The 20,270-nt window shown below is 45.6% G+C and overlaps 2 protein-coding genes across 5 annotated transcripts in view; one reads left to right on the top strand and one right to left on the bottom strand.

Annotated features, from left to right (window-relative positions):
* The window catches only part of GAS6 (growth arrest specific 6), a 41,130-nt gene extending 39,952 nt beyond the window's left edge, over positions 1-1,178 (top strand). The window contains exon 15 of the mRNA XM_075057361.1: positions 582-1,178. Within this exon, the coding sequence (XP_074913462.1) occupies positions 582-733 (152 nt within the window). The 3' untranslated portion in view covers positions 734-1,178. The remainder of the gene's footprint in view (positions 1-581) is intronic.
* A 3,519-nt stretch (positions 1,179-4,697) lies between these two features.
* Positions 4,698-20,270, bottom strand: part of TMEM255B (transmembrane protein 255B) — a 71,821-nt gene continuing 56,248 nt past the window's right edge. For all 4 annotated transcript variants that reach the window (XM_075057241.1, XM_075057240.1, XM_075057237.1 and 1 more), the window contains 4 exons: positions 18,577-18,662; positions 15,865-16,024; positions 10,368-10,511; positions 4,698-5,414 (listed from right to left, as the gene is read on the bottom strand). In XM_075057241.1, coding sequence (XP_074913342.1) covers positions 5,247-5,414; positions 10,368-10,511; positions 15,865-16,024; positions 18,577-18,662 — 558 coding nt within the window. In that variant the 3' untranslated portion in view covers positions 4,698-5,246. The remainder of the gene's footprint in view (positions 5,415-10,367; positions 10,512-15,864; positions 16,025-18,576; positions 18,663-20,270) is intronic.

Below are 20,270 nucleotides of genomic sequence, written 5' to 3'. Positions count from 1 at the left end.
ATTCCCACACCTTTCTGATAAATGCCAGCAACCTCCTTGTGCTGATACACAGCATAATCACAGTAAAGATGAGTCTGGCAAGTGGTAGAGGCTGCATACAGGAGGATCCTTCCTGTTGTGAAGTTCTTCCTATAATCTTTTGGCAGATATTTTGAAAAGAGAGAGGGAAAGCTTTAGAGGAAGGTATAACAACTCCACTAACGACAAAGTAGAGGGTCCAAAGATGGAGACAGGGAAAGCATCGAGACGGAAAGCAGCGTGAACACAGTGTGCAACTGGAGTGAAGCCTTGCTGCTGTGCAGCACATAGTTTTATCAGGACTGGAGGCTTTGCAGAGACACAGAGCAGCTGAGGAAGGGTTCAGCCTGGGAGGAGGGCTTTGGGGCACGAGAGCAGATGGCGTTTTCCCCACGTCTGGAATCGTGCTCTTGCCTTCTGGTGAGAGGCGTGGGGGGGAGGTAGAAATCCCAGAGTGAAGAGGAGAGCTTGAATTCATTGAAGTGATAGCCATCTGAGCATAGGTAGGGCAGGTATTTATTCAAAACGAGCCATCAGAGATGTTTGTCTCCCCTTTCACACAGACGTTCCTGTCACTTCCACTCCGGTCACCGCGTCCTACCACGGCTGCATGACCGTCAAGCTGAGCAGCAAGGCACTGGACTTAGACGAGGCTCTCTACAAGCACAGTGACATCACCTCACATTCCTGTCCTCCAGTCGAGGCGGGTCAGTAGGTACCACTGCAATGCGAAAGTTTTATACTCAGAAACTTTCAATGCTTTTCTTTTTTTTTAAAGATATAAATTATTCAGACCTACCGCACTGCGTGTATAGTTTCTCTTAAACACTGAAGTTACGTAGGAGCTACTGATCCTTATGTCAGATTGATTATTGAAATACTCCTTTGCTTTGAGGTTTAAAGGTTGTAATATATTTGTAAATAGTTCAGAAGACTAATATTAAATAAGCCAGAAGTACAGAATATACCGGAAGTGAATGTTATCTTCAGACTGTAAGAGACAGTTTTATCTGTAATGTGGAAAACCTGGTAATATATGAGCATGGACTGGAAGAAAAAAATAATAATTCTGTATTATTTTTTATTACCAAACACTGCTTTCTGATTTGCAAAATATGAGAGAATAAAATATTTACATACAAGTTTTTAATTTACCTGTACTGAGATTATTCTGTATTCTGTTATTTGGAGATAATGACTCAGGCTATGCCCGATGTGGAGATTACACTAGTGGGGTTTTTTTTGTTGGTTGGTTTGGGTTTTTTGTTTGGAGGTGGGGGGGTTTACGTGCTTATGTCAATATTGTGTATCTTCTGGGCTGGAGAGCAAATGGTTGCTGCTATTCTTACTGCTAGAGTTTCTCTTTCTGGTACCACAGATAGAAGACTCAGTTGTGACCTTTAGAAAAACTCGGTCAACAGAAAACAGAAAACAAAGTTGGGTCAGCAGGAAACAATTAGAAGAAAAGACTCAGTAAGTTGAAAGCCATATGGCTTTCGTGTCAATAACTGCTGAAGCAAATGATGAGGTGTCAAGAATTGGGGAATATTATCTGGCAATGATATATTTTTGCTGCTTAATTTTTAGGTTGGCTCATTCACTGTGAGCTTAGTGGGAGCAGAGAGGCTTGAGACCGTGAGATTTAGCCAGGCCAAATTGCAGTGTGGTGAGAATATGCGTGGGGGTTTACTCAGGAGAGGTTGTAGAGCCATAAAATGCATTCAACTTTTAAGCTGTCCTTGTGAAGTTGGGGTGGGCTTTGCCTAGCCTGCTTTGAGTCGCTTAAATCCTGCTTTATTTGGTCATTGTCTTGTGTCAGATTAATGAACTGAGAAAGATAGGTATATGCTGTGGTGGAAATCTGAATACTGGGTGGCTAAAGTTACCCCATGCTTCCGAGAGTTAATGTGGAAAAGGTCTAATTCTACAAGGTCTTTTGTAAGTTGTTCCTGGTCATTCTACACCATGTTTTGCCTAATCAAATACAGAGATGACAGATTATCCTAATAATCCACCCGTGTGACAACATCTGTCACCAAGCTGTGGAGATATAATGGTCCCAGAGGAAAGGATGGAAGAGGGGGAAGACTATCCCAAACATATTTCCTGGTAAGGATCCCTGCTTTATTTAGCAGAGAAATGGAAGGTACTCTACTAGCCATTAGACAGCATGACATCGTAGCTCCATATCGTGACCAAATCAGTCAGCAGTAATGCAGTAGGGCAGAAAAGACCAGAGCTCTATCGCTTTCAACCAACGTACTCATTTACACTTACAGAAGGACCTGTCAAAAGACTCTTACGCTCAGGTGTGACCAGATGCAAGTTTGAAAGGATAGTTGCTCACTAGCCAGTAATACCTTACCGGCAGAGTGTGCCTGGGTAGGAAAACCCAGAAGTAGTTCTATGGTTTTGCTTTTTTTTACTGAGCAAGGGAAACCATGTTATTCCTGAGAGTGCTTTCTGTTAGAGTTGATGACTCTGGATCAACTTGTGTGATGGAGAAGCCAAGAAACATCAGTTAGTATCTCCAGTGAGAGCCGGGAATCCTGAAGATACTGTGGTTAATGGCACTTCCACACTGCAGTGGTTTATATTTCTGTGTGTTTTTCATGGATATTTTAGTCCTTTACCAAAACACATCTCACATCTTTTCAACTTGGAGTAGCTCTAATGAAAACAGTACAAACTTGGAAGACACCTATTTTTTAAACCAAGTAGATGAAGCAAACCCTGTTTCACTTTGTTCTTTTCAGAGGAAGCATGTTAGCAAAATAGTCTTATATGTCTGACATTTTTGTATAATTTCTGTGGTAGATCCCAAAAAACTACCATGTGGCATAAATGAATCACAAACATGTCTGACCTTTGTGTTAATGTAAGTGGTGCTCTTTATGAGGCCAGAATTATTTTGGATCCTGGAAATGTGAATCCTGTGGTACAGTATGGTACTCTCCAGTTTCAGACTTAATATTATGTGTATAAGACTTTAATTCCATTTTCTAAACCAATCTAATTCAGAGCAAAAATTTCTCCAGGACTTTGCATATGTGTGCATGTATGTGAAGGTATTTTGCATAGACCACAATGCACCCTGACCCAAAGTGTGGTTTAGAAGAGAAAGCCAGAATTTGTAAGTCTGGAGAATGACAAAAAAGGGGGGGTTCTTTTGTGTCAAGCTGGATTGTTTTTAATACCCTACAGCAGTACCACGCTGGAGGAAGAGGAAGCTGCTTCTGTATACCACTGAAAAGAGGAAAGAAGTGATAAGCATTCCTCCGCTCCTCCTCAGTCACTGTGCTTCAACCCAAGAGAAACATTGATTTTGTTTTTGCTCTGTTAGCAGTCTAGGTGCTCAACTCAAAGGCAGCAAGTCTGTTCTGGGCTTTGAAACCCCAAAAGGAACGCAGGTGGGTCCCCTGGTTGTATTCATAGCAAGTAATAAGAAGTAAATGTGTAGTTCCACTTATGTCATGATCAGGGCGATTGTGCTCTTCACAGCGTGCATTTGCACAAGAACTAAGCATTTTGGTTGCGTTAAATTTTTAAAAGGACAGTAATGGTCTCCTCTCCAATTCCTGTTTCTCTCAACCAGGTTCATATACTCACCTCACCTAAGGCACCTTGTCACTGATGTTAACAGCACTGGCCTAAAACTTTGCATCTCAGAAAAACCTTCTTAATTGAACAAAATATGGCTTTTACAGTCCATATAAATTAACCTCTGATCTTATGTGTATTAGTACTGAATCTGCTTTTTATACATAGAGGTACAACACATGAATTGACAGAAATTTCTTGAAAGGTGGAAAGTATTATGTAAAAGGATGATCATTCTTTGTTCTATTTTCAACTGGTCTGATGGTGTCACTTCCTTTCAAAGGAAACTGTCAAGTACACTGGTTTTGTTTATTTAGGTTTTTTTTAATATTTTCATAATATGAAGCAGCTGCTTATAAAGTTAATGAGAAATACCTTCCTTTCTCTGCTTTGCTCTTTGGCCTTTCAGGAAATTTCTATAGCTTCATGGCTGTCTAGACTGTAAGATCTATAGAGCAAGCAGCACCACTGCCCTTCCTGCAGGAGCAAAATGCAGCGAAGGGATGCTGTGGTCTGATGGGTTTTCATGCTGGTGTAGCCACTCCTGCTCCGAAATACGGAGCCGTGTGCTAAGACGGATGGATCCCAGCTAATGTGATGCACAGCGAGGGCGCAGGGTGCACACAACGGGGACAAGACTTTGTTCCTGTCAGTGGCAGTGCGACAGGTATTGCTGCTTAGCCTTGTCAACATATTTTTGTCTCTATACAATAGGAGAAAATTTTAAAACAATATGAAGGAATTCTGACTCTTCATCCATTCTCTTTCAGTCATTGTAAAATGCCTGGATCAGGTCTTGATCAGTTTAAATAACTGGAGTTTAACACAGGATGGTTTTGGTTGCGGTCCTCTTTTGACTAGAAAGGAATTAATTGGAACACTGAAGTGCAGCTTAAAATACCTGGCTGGAAATTGCACCTTTAGCACACTGACATGACATTTTACTTTGCAGACTAGACTGGCACAAAGTTCTGATAAAATAGTCCCAACAAAATTAACCTTTCTGTTGGAAACTTGAAAGAGGGAACTATTCCTCTCTTTTGTTTTCCTGTCCTCACAAATACACACAGCCTTAGGTACAGTATAAATATACACAGTCAATTTTATTGTAAAATAATCGCCACACTTTTATTGGTACAACACTTTCACCAAAAAGGGTTATTAAATAAATGCTACAAGCAAACAAACACCTGGTCTCTTCCTACCCAGAATATTGACTCGGAGAGCTCCCAACTACCCACTCGGACAACACAGACTAGAACCCCTTTATACTGATTTATGAAAGCAGAACACATATCCAGAGTGTTTTCTTCATTTCTCCTCTTGAAGAAAATTCATTCGGCAGTGTACTGAGAAGGAAACATCTCATGCTTATGGTAGCCAGAAAGCAACACTGCATTTGACTGCGGGCAAACTGGGCGGTGACTGGTCACCCCCCAGTGACGTGCCTGCCCTTCCTTTTCCAGGGTTCTGCTCTGCTCACAGTGAGATGCGGGTAAAAGCAGAGTGGCCGTAACACACCCTGCGGTGGGTTCTTTGGGAAGTCTAGTGCCTGCACAGCACAGTTTCCAGAGGTTTCTTAAAAACAAAAGAAAAGCCTACCAGCTACCTAAAATCAATTCTTTCTTCTATGGTGCATATGGTGGAGGCTTTTCTCCAGGCAAGTAGTAAGTTGGTGTATAGAGGGCTGGAGCATTGGGGGGAAGACCATAGCTGGAGCTGGACTGAGATGGAGGCTGAGTTTCTTCTGATAAAGAAATGTCAGTAGATGATGTTCCTGGAAAATTGCTGGCAGGCTGTAGAGAGACAAAGAAAAATACCTTCTTCAGTAAAGGATTACAACCCGATTTGCAGCCCTGCGTTAAGGGTTTGCCATCTACGTGTTATATAAAAGTCCCATGATTAAATTTCCCATGTATTGCAGCACAACACTCACTTTAGTTTTAAAGCACCTGCTTAAGTATAGCAATGATGGTGTCTAGTGAAACAAGACAGATTCCATCTGTAACCCAGTCACTTCTAACAGACATTGCGCATACAGCTAGGCAATGGAGCAGAACAGGAATTTCTGCAGGAAAAGATGCTCTGGCTTCCTGGGTGAGGCACTGCACCTGACTGGCTGATTAGGTTACGTGTAGCTGCTCGCTTCCAGGCATCACTGTGAAATTTAAATTATCCCAGGTATAATTAATCTCATTTATAATACTTGCATAAATTCAAGGTCTTATTCCTGTGCCAAATGCAGACTCCTCTTAAGAGAAAATTTTACAGGTAGGCATGTGTCTCCCTGTAGGTCTTTCACTTTGGCTGTCTCAGCTATAAAGGGGCCTTGGCTGAAAGAGGCATGAAAAATAGAGCTTAGGAAGCAGCCCATGTTCAGGAACAAGCAGACTTTGTTAAAACAAAAGAATGCATGTAGGGACTAATGTTCTGGATAAAATCCTACCACTGCTTTAAACCAAGTTTTGTCATTGATTTCAATAGGGTCAGGATTTCACTCATCCCCTCACATGCCAGTCCATGGGCTTCACCAGAAGAGGTGTGCTCAGCTCCCCGCAGGTTCAGGCCTAAAGTGCTTGGAATTTAAGAAAACAAAACAAAAAGTAGTAATCATGAATCTTTTTCAAGGGAAATGAAAAATCCGGGCAAGTAAGTGCTGCTCCCTGCTGCTAAAAAAATTCATATAGTCACCATCTAGAAGGCCAGTACCAGGGCTGGCACTTGGGCAGTGGCATCTCAGAGCTGGCAGACCCCTGCCCACGGGGCCTGGCTTCTCTGTGGGGCTCCAGGTGAGCAGGGGCTGCTGCCGTGGGTCAGACCCCCGTGGCGAGGAGAACGTTGTCCTGCCTTTGTACAACAGGGTGACACAGAATGGGGAGTCCTGGCAGGAAGGTCAGTGATGCCCTTCTTTAACTCTGCAGGAGGCAGTGCAGGTACAGACAGACCTGCTAGCTAGTCAGCTCCAAACGTAGTTACTGTGCTTTTGGGTGGTTTGAGGAGTTTTTTTATTTGTTTTGGAGTTGTTGCTTCCCTCCCCCCTCAAACTGCAGCCACTGTTTCCATCTGTCTGCCTGGAATTGCTTCTGTAACGCGTTCTCCTCTGGCAGGGATGACTGGCACAACCCTTACTGCTGTCATCACCACCAGTCCCTGCACAGCTAATCATTTACCTGACCAGTTGGCAGGCCTGTTCCCAAGACTGGTTGTGACTGAACTGTACCAGTAAGGGATGAGTGATTTTGTTAGCACACGCCACAGTAAACAAAAGAAATGCTGGTTACATCCTTGTCAAAAATGCATTCCTGTTACCACCCTTTCTTTTTTGCATTTGGCTGACGTCTGCTTGTGGACGAGGAAGCATGAGGTGAACTGAGGAGCGTTTACTCCCCCAGCTCAGGTTGTGGTTTTCTTAAAGACTGTTTGCCCCTCCAGCAAGCAGTTATTCAGTGAGAGACTGGATTCAGCAGAAGATTAGGAATGAATGTGCTCAATGGTGGGAGCCACAGCTGAACTCGGGTTCACAGTCTTTGAGGTAACGGAGCTCCGGTCCAGGCAAGTGGGGGCAGCGCTTAGGCTAGGCGTGTTGCATGCCAGACTAAGCCAAGGTGGGATATGTTCCCAGGAGGAAGAACTACTGCTGTGGATTTCCTCTGGTTAGGGTGAGGGTTCAAACTAGAGTTATTAGTTGGTAATTGATTGCTAACTGCTTTACTTCATTAACTGGCATCAATCCACTTTTTTTCTTCCCTAACTCTTAGATGAAGAAGGTTTTGCTCCTTTTGTTGTACAGAACTGGCACGTGTGACCCTGCCCCAGCTGGGGGCAGGTACAGGACGACGTGAAATGCAGGGGCTTAGGGACAGTGTTTAGCCAAACCTTCGGTGAGCCAAAGGGAATGCTGAGAAGAGAAGCGTGTCTCGGGGCCCTTGTGTGGATCTTGGTCTATGTGGAAGCAAAAACATTATCCCTTTTGAGATGCCCAAGGGCACCCTCTGCCAGCTGCTCCAGAAGTATGTGTGACTCTCGTGTAGACCTTAGCCCACATCAGCCAGCCGTATCTTTAGGCAACTGAACTGCACCCCTAGGACACAGGGTTCAGCCTCGGATTTTGGTGTCTCAGTTGAAGGCTCGAGAATGTAGATATCTATGCGCACAACATAGTGACATGTAGCAACTGAATCCCACCCCTCGTCAGTGGAAAGGCCTTTGGGGTGCATTCGTAGCACTCATATTGTACATCTTTAGCCTGAGATTATCCACGTGTGGCGCTCTCTGGATTTTAAAGGGTAGACCAGCTCAGGCAGGCTCTCCTACACTATGGACAGCTAGAGCTCAATTCATTCAATCCTTTTGGGATGCCACGGGATATCGCAGACATCCACACAGATGTGACACGGGGACTACAGGACCTGGACCCTCCCGGAGCGGCAGCAGAGGCCGTGTGGCTACCTGATCTCATGATCAGGCAGCCCTAGATCCCTACGTGCCGACAGCCCCTGCGTTTAGCCAGATGAATCCCAGCCCCAGGGCCCGTAGTTGCCTTAAGGACTAGGACCAGTTGAGCAGGGCTTATGAAGGCCTGAATCCAGCAGCTGGGCACTGCTTGGAGCACTTAGATGGGTCATGAAGACCTCCAGCCCCATGGATTCAGCCCCCAGCTCTCAAGTAATGGAAGCGGATAAGGGTTAAGCTTCTGGCTGTTCCTAATTTGGCCTGCTCCTAATGTTCACTATTTGTAGCTTTGAGTAAGGTTATTATGATTTTTTAACTCATATACTGATGCAGAAATTACTTCTCTCCAAACTACAACATAGTGAGCTCATACATGCAGAAAGGCGGCTTGCCTCTTCCCCCCCTCCCCAGGAAAAGGATTAAGCGCTTTCCCTTTTGGAGCCCAGTGCTTCTTGCTAACCTCTCCTGGCTTGGGGACAGCTGGTGGTGTCTGCCTCTGGATGTTATGAAACGGAGAGAAGACAAATGAACACACTTCTTAGAAAAAGCAGAAATCTAGGAAGAGAACTCTGTTTTGGAATGCAGTTAAGAATTTGGGGTAAATATGATATATTTCTGTTTCTCAGTGGACACAGGACTGAACAGTTACAATTGATCCTCATGAGTACTTACATGCATCTTTTCAGCTTAACTGCTTTCTTTCATCTGTTTTTATCCCCGTCTCTCTCTACTCTTGGCTACGTGCTAACTGAACTCTGCAGAACAGCACAGCTTTTCAGCTAAAAGCAAACAAAAAGAGATATTCTTTTTTTCCTCTCAACCCATGGTCTCCAAAAGTGCCTGGCCCCATTTATGTTAATAAATAAGATGTGCCAAGGACTGTTCTCTGGCTGTGAAGCCAACTGGCACAGCACATATCACATCCCTACGGCTGAACTCCTACCACCGAACCAGCGTGACTGTATGCGCACTACCTACCGGGAACTGCCCTTGCCGGCTTCTGACCCCTTCCTGAGCATTGCTGGGAGACTGTTAGGTGGTCTGGGCCAAACCCATACCAGGAGCATGCTAACAATTCACTGGTGTGGATGATCATCATGTCCCAGTACTTGTGCCTGGTAGCTTCTTGGCCCCGAGCAGATGTAGCGCAGGAGGCTGTGGGGAGCTGGTCCACAGCTACTTCATGCTAAACACGCAGTGTTTTCAGTTAACAAGTATTGCAAAACTTGTGGTACCTATTGGTCTAGCACTACACAGCCAAAGTATAAGAAGCCATTGGACAGAACAAAACAGTCTTACTGTGCTTTAAAAACCCTAAACTCCTACAATTGCTTTAGGGTCCCAGTACATTCAGCTATTTACCAGCTCACCCGACATTCTTCACCTCACTTGGGGGCAGAAAAAAAAAAGCAAACACCATCCTCAGTACCACTCCCTGCATTTTCCAGGCCAGCTCTGGCTGGACGTGGCACAGGTTTGGAGCCCGACTTGCACCTCATCTTTCTGAAAGAGGCGAAGCAGTGTTGACTCAGCTCATGTCGCATCCCCTCCCACAAGGGGAGAAAGCTGCACCTCTGACAGCTTTCTGTACCTGTCTCCCAGCGGTGGCGTGTAGCAGATGCTTATAGGAAGCTAAAAGAAAAAGGGCTCCATCTTCTGATGAGGCCCCGTTGGTTCTTGTGGCAGGCAGCCATGTGGGGACTTGCTGGGCTGCAAGTGACACCTGAATCCCTGTATTTAACAGCAGCTGAGGTTCCTAACCCTTCATTTATACTCTTCCACAACATTCTGTGGCATTTGAATCTTCTCTGGTGTGTAAAAACACTCCCTATTTCACAGACATCTTATTTCCTCCCCTTTCTTGTCTCCTTTCTGTCTGATGAGTCCTAGTCTACTTATCTCCATATTAAGAGTAAGGTGGGCTAAGGTGTGTAAACTTTTCTGCCAAATCCTGTGTGTATCAGATGCTTCCTTTGGCTTCCTCAGTGCCTCTGTTGCTGCTTTATCTTGCCCAACATGGGGGCTGTGTTCACCTTCATGACTGCTGCAGCCCGGTTCTAATCCCACACTGGGATTCCTGGTCAGCAGACAGAGTCCAAAGGACAACCAGAGAAAAGCTGAGATCTGAGAACAGACTTTGAGCACTCGGCCCAGACTAAGTCATCCCAGAGTTGGGATCCAACTTCCTTGCCTTGTTTCAAACGCCCAGGAGCCAAGATCTACCACTGCAGAGTTTGTACTCAGTAGCAGCTTATGCTTTTCTGATGAAGGAGGAAGGGTGCCGTTTTGTACTGTACCTGAAGAGGCAACGGGTAGGACGGATACGTAGAAATAGCTGCTGCAGAAGGACAGAAGCCAGCATATGTCAGGATCTGCTGGGCAGGATTGTACAGGATCTGAGGAGGAGGCGCAGCACTGAAAGCAATTTGGGACAGAGGTACCTGTTGAGCACAGAAGACAACAATTTATCAGCACGGTGCAGAAGGGGCTGGAGCAGGAACTGGTCCTAACACAAGCAGCTACGCAATTTAACAACTTGCTATTTTCCAGCACAATACCAGTACTACAAGAAAACAAGGAGCAGACAGAATGAGAGGAGGGTGTATCTGCAGTGAATTTTCTGACCAGAAATACACAGCTATTTTAATCTTCTTCCCTTGGAAAAAGACGGCTGGTGCTTCCCTAGCACCAGTTACAGAAGCACTGGCAGGACTCCAGACCCGAGACACCCTCAAGAGCACAGCATGTAGCTCTGACCGCCTCTTCTTATTCACTCCAGCACCAAACACCCAGTCCTTCACAATCTGCTGCAGACTCTTTCCAACAGCAACTACCTGATGCCCTCATTCTCTTCCCTCTGCTTTCATACACAGATCTACAAAGGTCTCCCTTTCCAGACCATTTGCTCTTCTTTCACAGCTCCCTCTCGCTTGTGAAATGGAGTTCGCTGCTGGCTGTCCAATACCACCCCCCACGTGCATATCTCATTCCTACCGCAGAAAATCCTTCATCGTATCCCATGGCTTTATCGGCATGTCCCTTAACTGCAATGTGAGAGGAGCTTTGCAGGAAGAAGTAATAGCTCATATTAAACCAGCTAATACAACTGGGGGAGGAAAAAAAAAAGAGCAAAAGCTAAATGTGAAAGGGGGCTTGTGTTAAACCCTAAAACCCTGTGCTATATAACCATTTGTGAAGGACAGTAGAGCTCTGTGAAAGATTTTCATGTCCCTCTGTTTTGCAAAGTGAGACAAATCCAGTGGTTTCTTTTCTCTCCTTTGTTTTTGTTAGCAGATTCCTCTACATGAGAGCATGGAATTTTCTTTTTACTGAAATAATAAAATATGGTGGTTGCCAAACAAATGCTGAAAGCAGCAGCCAGGGTGGTTTGGGGGGTTTTTTTGGCATTTCCTTTCAGTTTTATCAGTGAGAGACATAAATCACTGCATCCTCTGGGGATAGCGTGAGATCTCTGTGATTGAGAAAGAGGTACATTAATTGTGTCTGTAGAAGAAAAACATCGTCTAGGTCACTGACGTACCCCATGAGGTTACCTGACTATCTATGCCTTAGCTCTCTGAAGACACTTAGCACCCCAGGAGCTGGCGCAGAGAAAGGCTGGGTCGAAAGCAGAGAGCCTATTTCATGGCAGAAGACAAGTCTCTTATCTTCAAGGTACCCTCCTCAAAACATCACGTTCCTACCTGCCCGGCTGGGTGGATACGGTGGGGAGAAACAGAGAGATGCTGCCTTTCAAGAAGCAGCTAATGAGCTTGCCTCAGACCAAAGGTCCGTGGCCAGAGCGGCAGTGCCCGTCCTGGGAGGAGGGAGGCCCTGCTGTGATCAGATCCTTCTGGCTATGGACCTAAAGGTGGCAAGAAACGCTCTTTTTTGCCCAGCGTGATGCACAGATGCCTGTTCTGCGTCTGTCACCAACTCTCTGGTGTGGGTCCCTTCGGGTGCTGCTGTCCTTCTCCCAGGAACCTCTCGGTCCTCTTACGTTCTCTCCGTCCGCAGCAGCAACACTCTCTGATTGCTAAGGATGAACATCATGACAGTCCTAGAAGACAGTTTTGGGGAGTCACCCACCCCAAATCCACTGATCAGAGCACCTTGTTATCAAGCTATCTGGTCTCAGCCTGGAGCCAGCAATGATTTGCAGGAACTGAAGCTGGTTAGATGCTTTCATCACACAAAATAGAAGGGTTGGTGGAGACATTTTAAACTGAATCACCACCCAAGTCAAAGAGATAAGGAGCTGTGAACCGCCAGGGAGCCATGGGGAAGTCAGGTAATGCTGTGGGGGCTCTCTGGCCGCCCCCCACCCGGCCATGCAAGCTGCTGCCAAAGTGTTTATTTCTGAGCCACAACTACTTTCAACATCAGACTGCACCTTTAGGTGCAGGAGTGCTAAGACAGGAACACATGGCAAGTAGCTCAGTAATTAGGAGTTCATTTTGTTTTCCTTCTTAGAGCAGGGTGAGAGAAGGGGAGAGAGGATAAGGGAATGATATTTAATCTGTTCAGATTCCCTTGAGGACTCCAAGCAGGAGACTAATTGAACAAAAAAAAGCCAGCAACCCCCCCCCCCCAGGACCATCAGTAGATCTGATTAATGCAACCCTAAACTCAGGGCAGGCGGATTCCTTGGCAAGGTGTGTCAGGAAAACATCTACAAGTCACCAGATGAATACCGGGGCAGGGAAGGCAGTTTCTAGATTAACTCTTAGAACCAGCAAGTGAAGTTTTCCATGCATTTCTTCATCTCTGTCTTCTGTAAGAAATAATCACAGTGTCTTACCATTTTGGATACTCCAAGTACATACTTCTGTTGACATTACATCTTAATCTGCTTTTTGTTAAAGGTGACTTTAAGGTAGCTGCCTAGCCACTGTCCTCTATCCCAGCACACTGTAGATCTGAAAAGGAGGGTACATCGCAACCACTGCAGCTCCCCCAGCACCCAACAGATCACAGAGGATGGCCAGATGGGTGACACGGGAGCCACTGAGAGCTGACACCTTGGGGGTCAGGAGAGGATGAAATGTTTCCCACTGAGCCAGCACAGCCCTCTGGCAGGCAGCAAAACCGCGGGGAGCATGCCAGGGTCTGCAGGGAATTTGTCACAAGAAAGAAAACCCGCAACAACCAAAACAACACTTTTTTTTTTTTTTTTCTGTCCAGGAAATGTGATGGGTTTAGAGGCAACAGCACTGTTTTGCAAACTCTCCCCTTTGTAACATGTTCTGGCTGCCAGCGTTCCCCAGAGATAAACACGATGTTTTTTTGTTTCACTAGTCAGCCTGGCTCTGTGTTTTCTGGAAGCCAACCTCGGAGCAATGCCCTGAGGCCTTTCAGAGGGCTTTGCAGCTCTCCCTGCAAAATGCCAGTGAGCATTTCAGTGGAAAGGTGACATCCTGAAAGAAAGAAAATTGTTCTCCAGCACATTTTGAAGGGGATTTTTTCTTATTTCAGTCCCATGCCCCCTTCTCTCCCTCTTCAGCTTGATGTTTTCTTGGCCCTCGTCTTCCCCCAAGAGTTACTCCTTTCATAACGAAAGCAAGCAGCAGATTAGCAAACCAGCTCCAGGATGTCACTCAGAAGGACCCTGGAAAAGCACAGGCAGGAGCAAGGAGCAATCATTGCATTTTGGATTGCTGCTTTAGTAACACTTTCACAAGCATAGCATGGCTCCTGTGCTAAGGTCACTGACACAAACTCATCTTTCCCTTAAGCTCGCGAGGGTTTTGTTTCTCCTCCCGCTGCAGAAGAGACATTAAACTGCTTGTTCAGATCAGGTTTGTAGCTGGAGCCCCGACAGACTTGCTCTAGCCAAGCTGAGGGGAAGCTGCACATCTACAGCTGCTGCAATTTCCTTGCACAGCTTTATCCTTGACCCAGGCTCTGCACCCCAGCAAGGGAACGTGCCAGGCTATGGGTAACCCAGTTCTCCCAGGAACGTCTCCTAGTCCTGGTTTCCCATGCAAGCAGTGCAGTGACGACCGCCGCACAGCACAGAGGTGTGGGAGCTCGCCCTGCTACGAAGCATCAGCCCAAATCCCACGTAAGCTTCGGTTTGTGTAAGACGATTAGGTGGACTCCGGCTGGCTCCCTGCACCCTTCCCCACCTCAGGGGAGCACTAGCCACTCCCACAGGTGCCCTTCGTGGAGGCACTCGCAGCCATCTGCTAGGCAGGGGAAAATACTTAGCAGCGCTGGAAAGCTGTAGTGTTCTACCAAGGACTTACTGTAGATGATTCCTGCCTTCCTCTCCTCATGTAGCTCTTCCCCTTGTTTCCCACTGTCATCGTTTCTGCTCCCCTTCTGCCATTCCTCTTTTCACAGGGAGGGGATGAATTAAGCTGGGAAAGCTGCTTCCACTCCTTCCCATCAAGCAGCTGCAACTCTTCACTGGCTGGCTGCAATTTGTTATCAACTCCTTGCAAGAGTCCCCTCACATAAAGGACAGCGCAGCTGCACATTTCTTACATGCGAAGGCTCAGTGTGCTTGTTTGCCTTAAGCTAGAGAGAGGGATATTTCCAGCAAGCATTTTGCAACACTTAACAAAGGTGAATTTCAAATAATTCATGTGGCTCTGCTCTGTCACGTGGTTTTAAGCACCCGACACATGTTGTAGATACCCTGGACTTGCTTGCTAAGGGATGCTGGGGGGTCAGAGCAGGGCCTGGATGGCCTCCAGTCTCACCGGGTCCTTGGCTCACTGGCTGCCAGCTCTGAGCAGCCCCTTCTCTCTAGTCTGCCCCCTCCCCAGTGCACACCTCACCCGTCTCTCTTGCTTTCTCTTCCCTGCTCCATCCCTCTCTTCTTTCCTTTCCCCTGTCTTTCCATTTAGTTTTCTCCTCTGGAACAGTCACCAGAAACCTCATGGATCTAAGATGACCTGTGCTGCTATCACAGCTCCCTTCAGCTCCTGCACTTCACCCCCATCCCCGTGCCTCTGCCTATTTAGTTTGGAAGCTCTTTGGGCTGGGACCATCTACTCTTCTGAGTGCCTAGTAAATCATAAGCCACTTGGTCTTTAGGCAGTGCTTTAGCAAACATGACCACTGACAGTGATAATCCCAGGAACAGCAACTTCACCCTTTTAACATGTCAGAAAATGTAGGCAGATGAGGCACTGTAACCCTTCTAACATGTCAGAAAATGTAGGCAGACGAGGCACTGTAACCCTTCTAACATGTCAGAAAATGTAGGCAGACGAGGCACTGTATTACAGAATCCCTCCTAGCACACGGCCTCTTCTGAATGCAGTGGTGCACAGCAGCACATGGTGCTGCGGCACAGGGAGCGGTTAGAGGATAGCATCCCTTAGGGAAACAAGAGGAGGTTAATGTGACCTGACTACAACCATTTAAATAAAAACTTGAGTTAATCCCCATTCTTGGGAAAAGATCTACATAAGGTTAAATAGTCACACCTAGGACTTGAGTTTTACATGTTAGCTACAAATTTGCGTCCTCAAACTCTGTGCTGGCCCACATGTATAGTGCTGAATTAGAGGGAAAAAAAGAGCCTCTAAGTGAATTGCCAGCATCTGTTCAAACAGACGCCTGTTTTTTCCCTTCCAATCATGTATTTGACCAGGCTTGACCTACTTAGCTGTGAGCAGCTGGCAACAGCTTAGCCTAAAGATATGACTCCAGACTCCCAGATCACACAGGCAACATGTTTAAAGTGCCTCCTTCTTACACTTACGCTTCCTTGGTTTTAACCCGCTTGATAACACCAACAAGCACAGAAGTCCTCACAGAAGGCAAAAGACTGAGCCTTACCATGTCTTTAAATGCCCCAAGAATGGCTGCCGTAATAATCCCCAGAAACAAGCCGATGATGTTGAGGACTGTGGAGGACCACAGCAGCCTATAGAGGTGAACCACGTCCTGACAGCCGCTCACGCCGAGAAATTCATAGTAGCTGGCAGACTGCTCTGAACTGAAAGGGAATGCAGACAACGTCACTGCTGTGGGAATGGTTTTGCATGTAATACAGAGCACCAGAAGATCTGAATCCCTCCTGCTTACTTTCCTCTTTGGCAAAGGACTTCATCCATGCTCCCACCAAAGAGTGCTCAGATGAACTGGAGAAAGCTCTACTGTAGACAAATACTGGCTCTGTTAATGCCAGCATTAGACACGTAGTCCAACGAATACCAACCCTAGTTTGGCTGATTGCTGTTGTGCACCAGCAGGGACTCTTTTTTTTTTTTTTCTGAGGGTCTCTGAACACAGGCATAGTCCTGGTATATGGATGCTGCCCTTGTCATTTAGCTACCAGCTAAAGCATGTTTCACACTGCTTGTTTTGCCAGTTCACCTGGAAATCTGCTAGCATCTTTAACACTGGGAAAGGCAAGTTGCTTAAGCATTAATTCAACCACAGGAAGGGAGATTTTGCCAGCTGGCTACATTTGTTTATGGTGTCTGTGGTTCCAAATTAACAGATGCGGTTCCAAATTAACAGTACAGTATAAAGTTGTGCCTTTACACTATGGAATGTACTATCCAGAAATCTTTGTTTCTATTCCTACATTGCACCGGTTATTGTAAATCAGGCATGTTGTGAAGTCAATCCTCATTGTCTTGCTGAAAGTCAGAAATACCCTACTGCAAAATTTGAAACCACAGTTTCCTGTGGTTCTTTCCAGTACCTGCCTTAATGCTAGCCCACTAATGAGCTCCTAGAGCAGCTATTTGAGTTGGAAAGATGTTTTAAATGCCAAGTCTGGTTTTGCGCTGTTAGGAAATTGCCATCAGCTTATGGTGGAAACCAGAAGTGAGAAGTTTGTGCTCACTCTTCTGTTCCTCCATGGGGCAGTAAGTGGGGATGGTGGTTAGGGAAAGTTCTGCAGAGGAAGGTATCAGCATGGAGAAACTCACAACATTTCTGGGAAGAACCAAGCCGAGCACGGCAATTCCTGGAAATGTCCAATTATTTGTTGTGGGGCATGGTTCTGGCACTGCAGATCCACTACCGTTGAGTTCACTTAAGCCCTATCATGAGCCCAGACATTGCTTAACTAAATAAACCTCTAGCTTCAGCTGCCGTGAGTCTGAGGAAATCTGAGTCGCAATCCTGCCTGTGTACCGGTCTGTTGCATGACTGACACAAAGTCACTTTGTGAGACTGTGTCTCGTCCTACTTCTCTGTAGCTGTCCTACGAACTGGAATTGCCAAGTCTGTAGAGCAGCAAGACTGCTTCTTTACTCCAGATTTGTCCATGCCAGTGCCATAAAATCTTGCTGTGCACTGTGGATTGCTGACAATGGCACTCACTTTGTGTCTCTTGTGTGCATGAGAAATACGCATGCATAGAGGACTTCTCTCTAGTCCCAGATTTCATTTTGCTTCTCTAGTTGAGTCAGGATCTGGGCAAGAGCAGAAGCCTTGTGTAGAAGCCTCATTGTGCCAGCCTCATTCCCCTACACCTAAAATGTTCATGTCTGGCAGCACGCTAGCCAAGGTTTACAGAGGACTGAGGTTATTCAGGGCTGCTAGCATGTGAAAAGGAGGCAAAACCAAAATAAAAGAGGAGACATAAGAAGGAAGAAAGATGAGAAATACATAGAGGGAAAGAAAGAAGACTGACTGTGGGTGAACTGAACTGTAGAGGGTTGCAGAGGTTGCATGATTGTGCATGATAAGATGATACTGAGGTGCGCAGAGGGTGAGTCAGGTAGAAGATCTGCTCTGGGAAATTCTCCCCAGTTTCTTGTATGCAGCAAGACATGATGCTGCTTGCAGCTGAAATCTCTGTGTGCCAGGTGGCCAGTCAGTTGTGCTAGTTCATCTGTCTTCCACATTATAAACCCTTGGACTTTACTGTGATGTAGTTTTCCTAATCACCTTTTTAACTCCTGTTAAATTAATGCATGGCAACCCTGTGCTAACCTTTGGCTGATCTTTGTAAGCATTTCCAGACATTTCCTTTCTTATCTTCTGATATCTCATGCTTTGGTAATGATGAAGTCAAATGGACAGCTTCAGAAAACACTCACAAGACTCTCTGTATCTATCCTATGACAATTTAGCAAAATTCCATGCCTATGGTAACAAAAGAGCTCTGCATATGCCTACAACATGATCTCTGCTCATGGACACCTATGTTCCTATTCATTCAGTTTCCCCCAGTTTGCTAGGAAAAAAAAGGATTCATTAAATCTAATGGGAAAATTGCACTACAACATCAACAGTAAATCTTGACAGAGCTATGACTGAGTGGTTGATTTTGATCACACAGCAAAGAGCTTCTGGCCATATTTAAAGAAAAAGAAACTGGAATAATGCCAACACTAATATGCAACCCCTGACCTCTTCTCTGCTGGCATCAGGACTTCAATCGTGGATGAACTGGATCGCTCAGCATACAAGTCCCTTGTGTTGCTTCTCCCGGCCTAAGGGCACCCCCCTGCTCCCCCCCAACATTTAAAAGGAGGGACAAACAGCCAAGGATTTCTCAGAGGCTATTGACTGCACACAGGTACTTACTTCTCACAGTTGTACAGGTCACAGCAATAGCACGTGTTGCTCTTTACTTTCAGCTGGCACTTGCTGTTTAAGGTATAGCATGTCACCTGCCCAAAAAAAAGAGACTGACTTTTATTCTCAGTGTTTCAGTGTTATATGAATCATCGTACTGACCACAAAGAAGCAGCTACTGCAGTGTTAGGTTTTATTACCTGTTGTGCAGAAAGATCCTGAGATTCCAAAATCCACGACTGCAGGGCAGAAGGACATCCCTGAGCTCCCAGGACTTTCACTTGGGACGTCAGCCCCAGGCTCTTGGGGCATTTGCCCCACGGAGCCCAGAGTCCCCAGCAGCGACCTGCAGCCAGGGCTGCCAGAGTTTTCAAGCCCTTTGCTGCACTGCCTGGTGCTGTTTTGCTGAGACCCAGAGTCTGCAGCTGTGAGATGCGGATCCCTACGGCTGTGATGCAGGGACCATGGGTCTTGAGAGATAAACCACAGCAAGCCACTGAAGTGGGTAAGAATACCACTCCATTGTAGTGGGGAAATGGGCAAAGAAGCCAATTTATCTGAACAGCTTCCAATAATGGGAGCTCGCTCCTTTCAGTAACACCCTCCTGAAGAAGGAAATAGTTAGCAACAACAAGAAGAACAATCTCCAAACCCACAAACAAAACTGCTCAGAAAAGATCCAAGCACTCCAGCAAATAAGTGCCATTTGCTGCAGGCTCTTGAATAGAAAACTGAAAAGGTTTATATGTGTGAGCAGGAATTGCAGGGATGGACAGATGTTAGAACAATAAAAGTAGGCACACGTAAGCCACTCTCCATCCAGACAAGAAATCATTTTAATGACTCCTTAAGTGTGGTAAGCATTAATCACTTCTATTTGGCACTACAGACCAATTGAAATATTTTATATGTAAGGCTTTTTTTTTCCCTGAGATTTTTAGCTTATTGACTTTGAAATCCTGGAGAACTGTCAGGTTTTAAAAGCTAGCAGGTCAGAAAATACATTCTTTCTATAGTTTTTATTTTGATAGAAAAAAGTGGACTGTAACCACTGAGAAGTATTTTGTTCGCAAAATGCAAATAAAATGTATTATTGAATGGAAAATTCCTCATAATGAAAAAGTAGAAGTACGCTTAGGAATACATGCCTGCTTTAGAAAAGCTTCTGTCAGACAGTCCTGTTTAGCCATGAATGTGTTTGTCTGTGGGATAGTCTCCACAGAAGATGTTAAACCAGATGTTTCTCAGCTCCTCAGTTCTGGATCTGTGCATCCTTTTTAGTGTGAAAACTGCCACTGTTGATGAGTCTGCACTCCTCACGTGTTTGTCCCCAGCAACAAGCAAAGCCTTAAACACACACACTCAGCACCAGAGAAAGTTCATCTTGCAGCTGGTGTCAGACTTGCCACACTTGTCCTTAGCAGGATTTGCTTGAGCAGTGGAAGTTGGGTGACAAAGCTAAAGTTAAAAGGAAGTTAAAATGATGCCTTGGGGTTGCTTTGCTGCCCAGGACAAGGCTGTACCTATGGTTAGTGTCTCATACAAATCAGCTCTTCTAACCCAAAATGGAAGTTAGGTTATAAAAGGACAGTCTCAGTCTAGGTTGCAATCTGGAAATGGAGCTCACAGCTTGATACAGGTACATCCACTTGTCACAAGAATATCTCACCCTGAGATAGGACCTCGTTTCATCAATCTTGTTC

Source organism: Buteo buteo, chromosome 25, assembly GCF_964188355.1.
Source record: "Buteo buteo chromosome 25, bButBut1.hap1.1, whole genome shotgun sequence".
NCBI lineage: Eukaryota > Metazoa > Chordata > Aves > Accipitriformes > Accipitridae > Buteo > Buteo buteo.
This window is presented reverse-complemented; position numbering and strand designations above follow the sequence as displayed.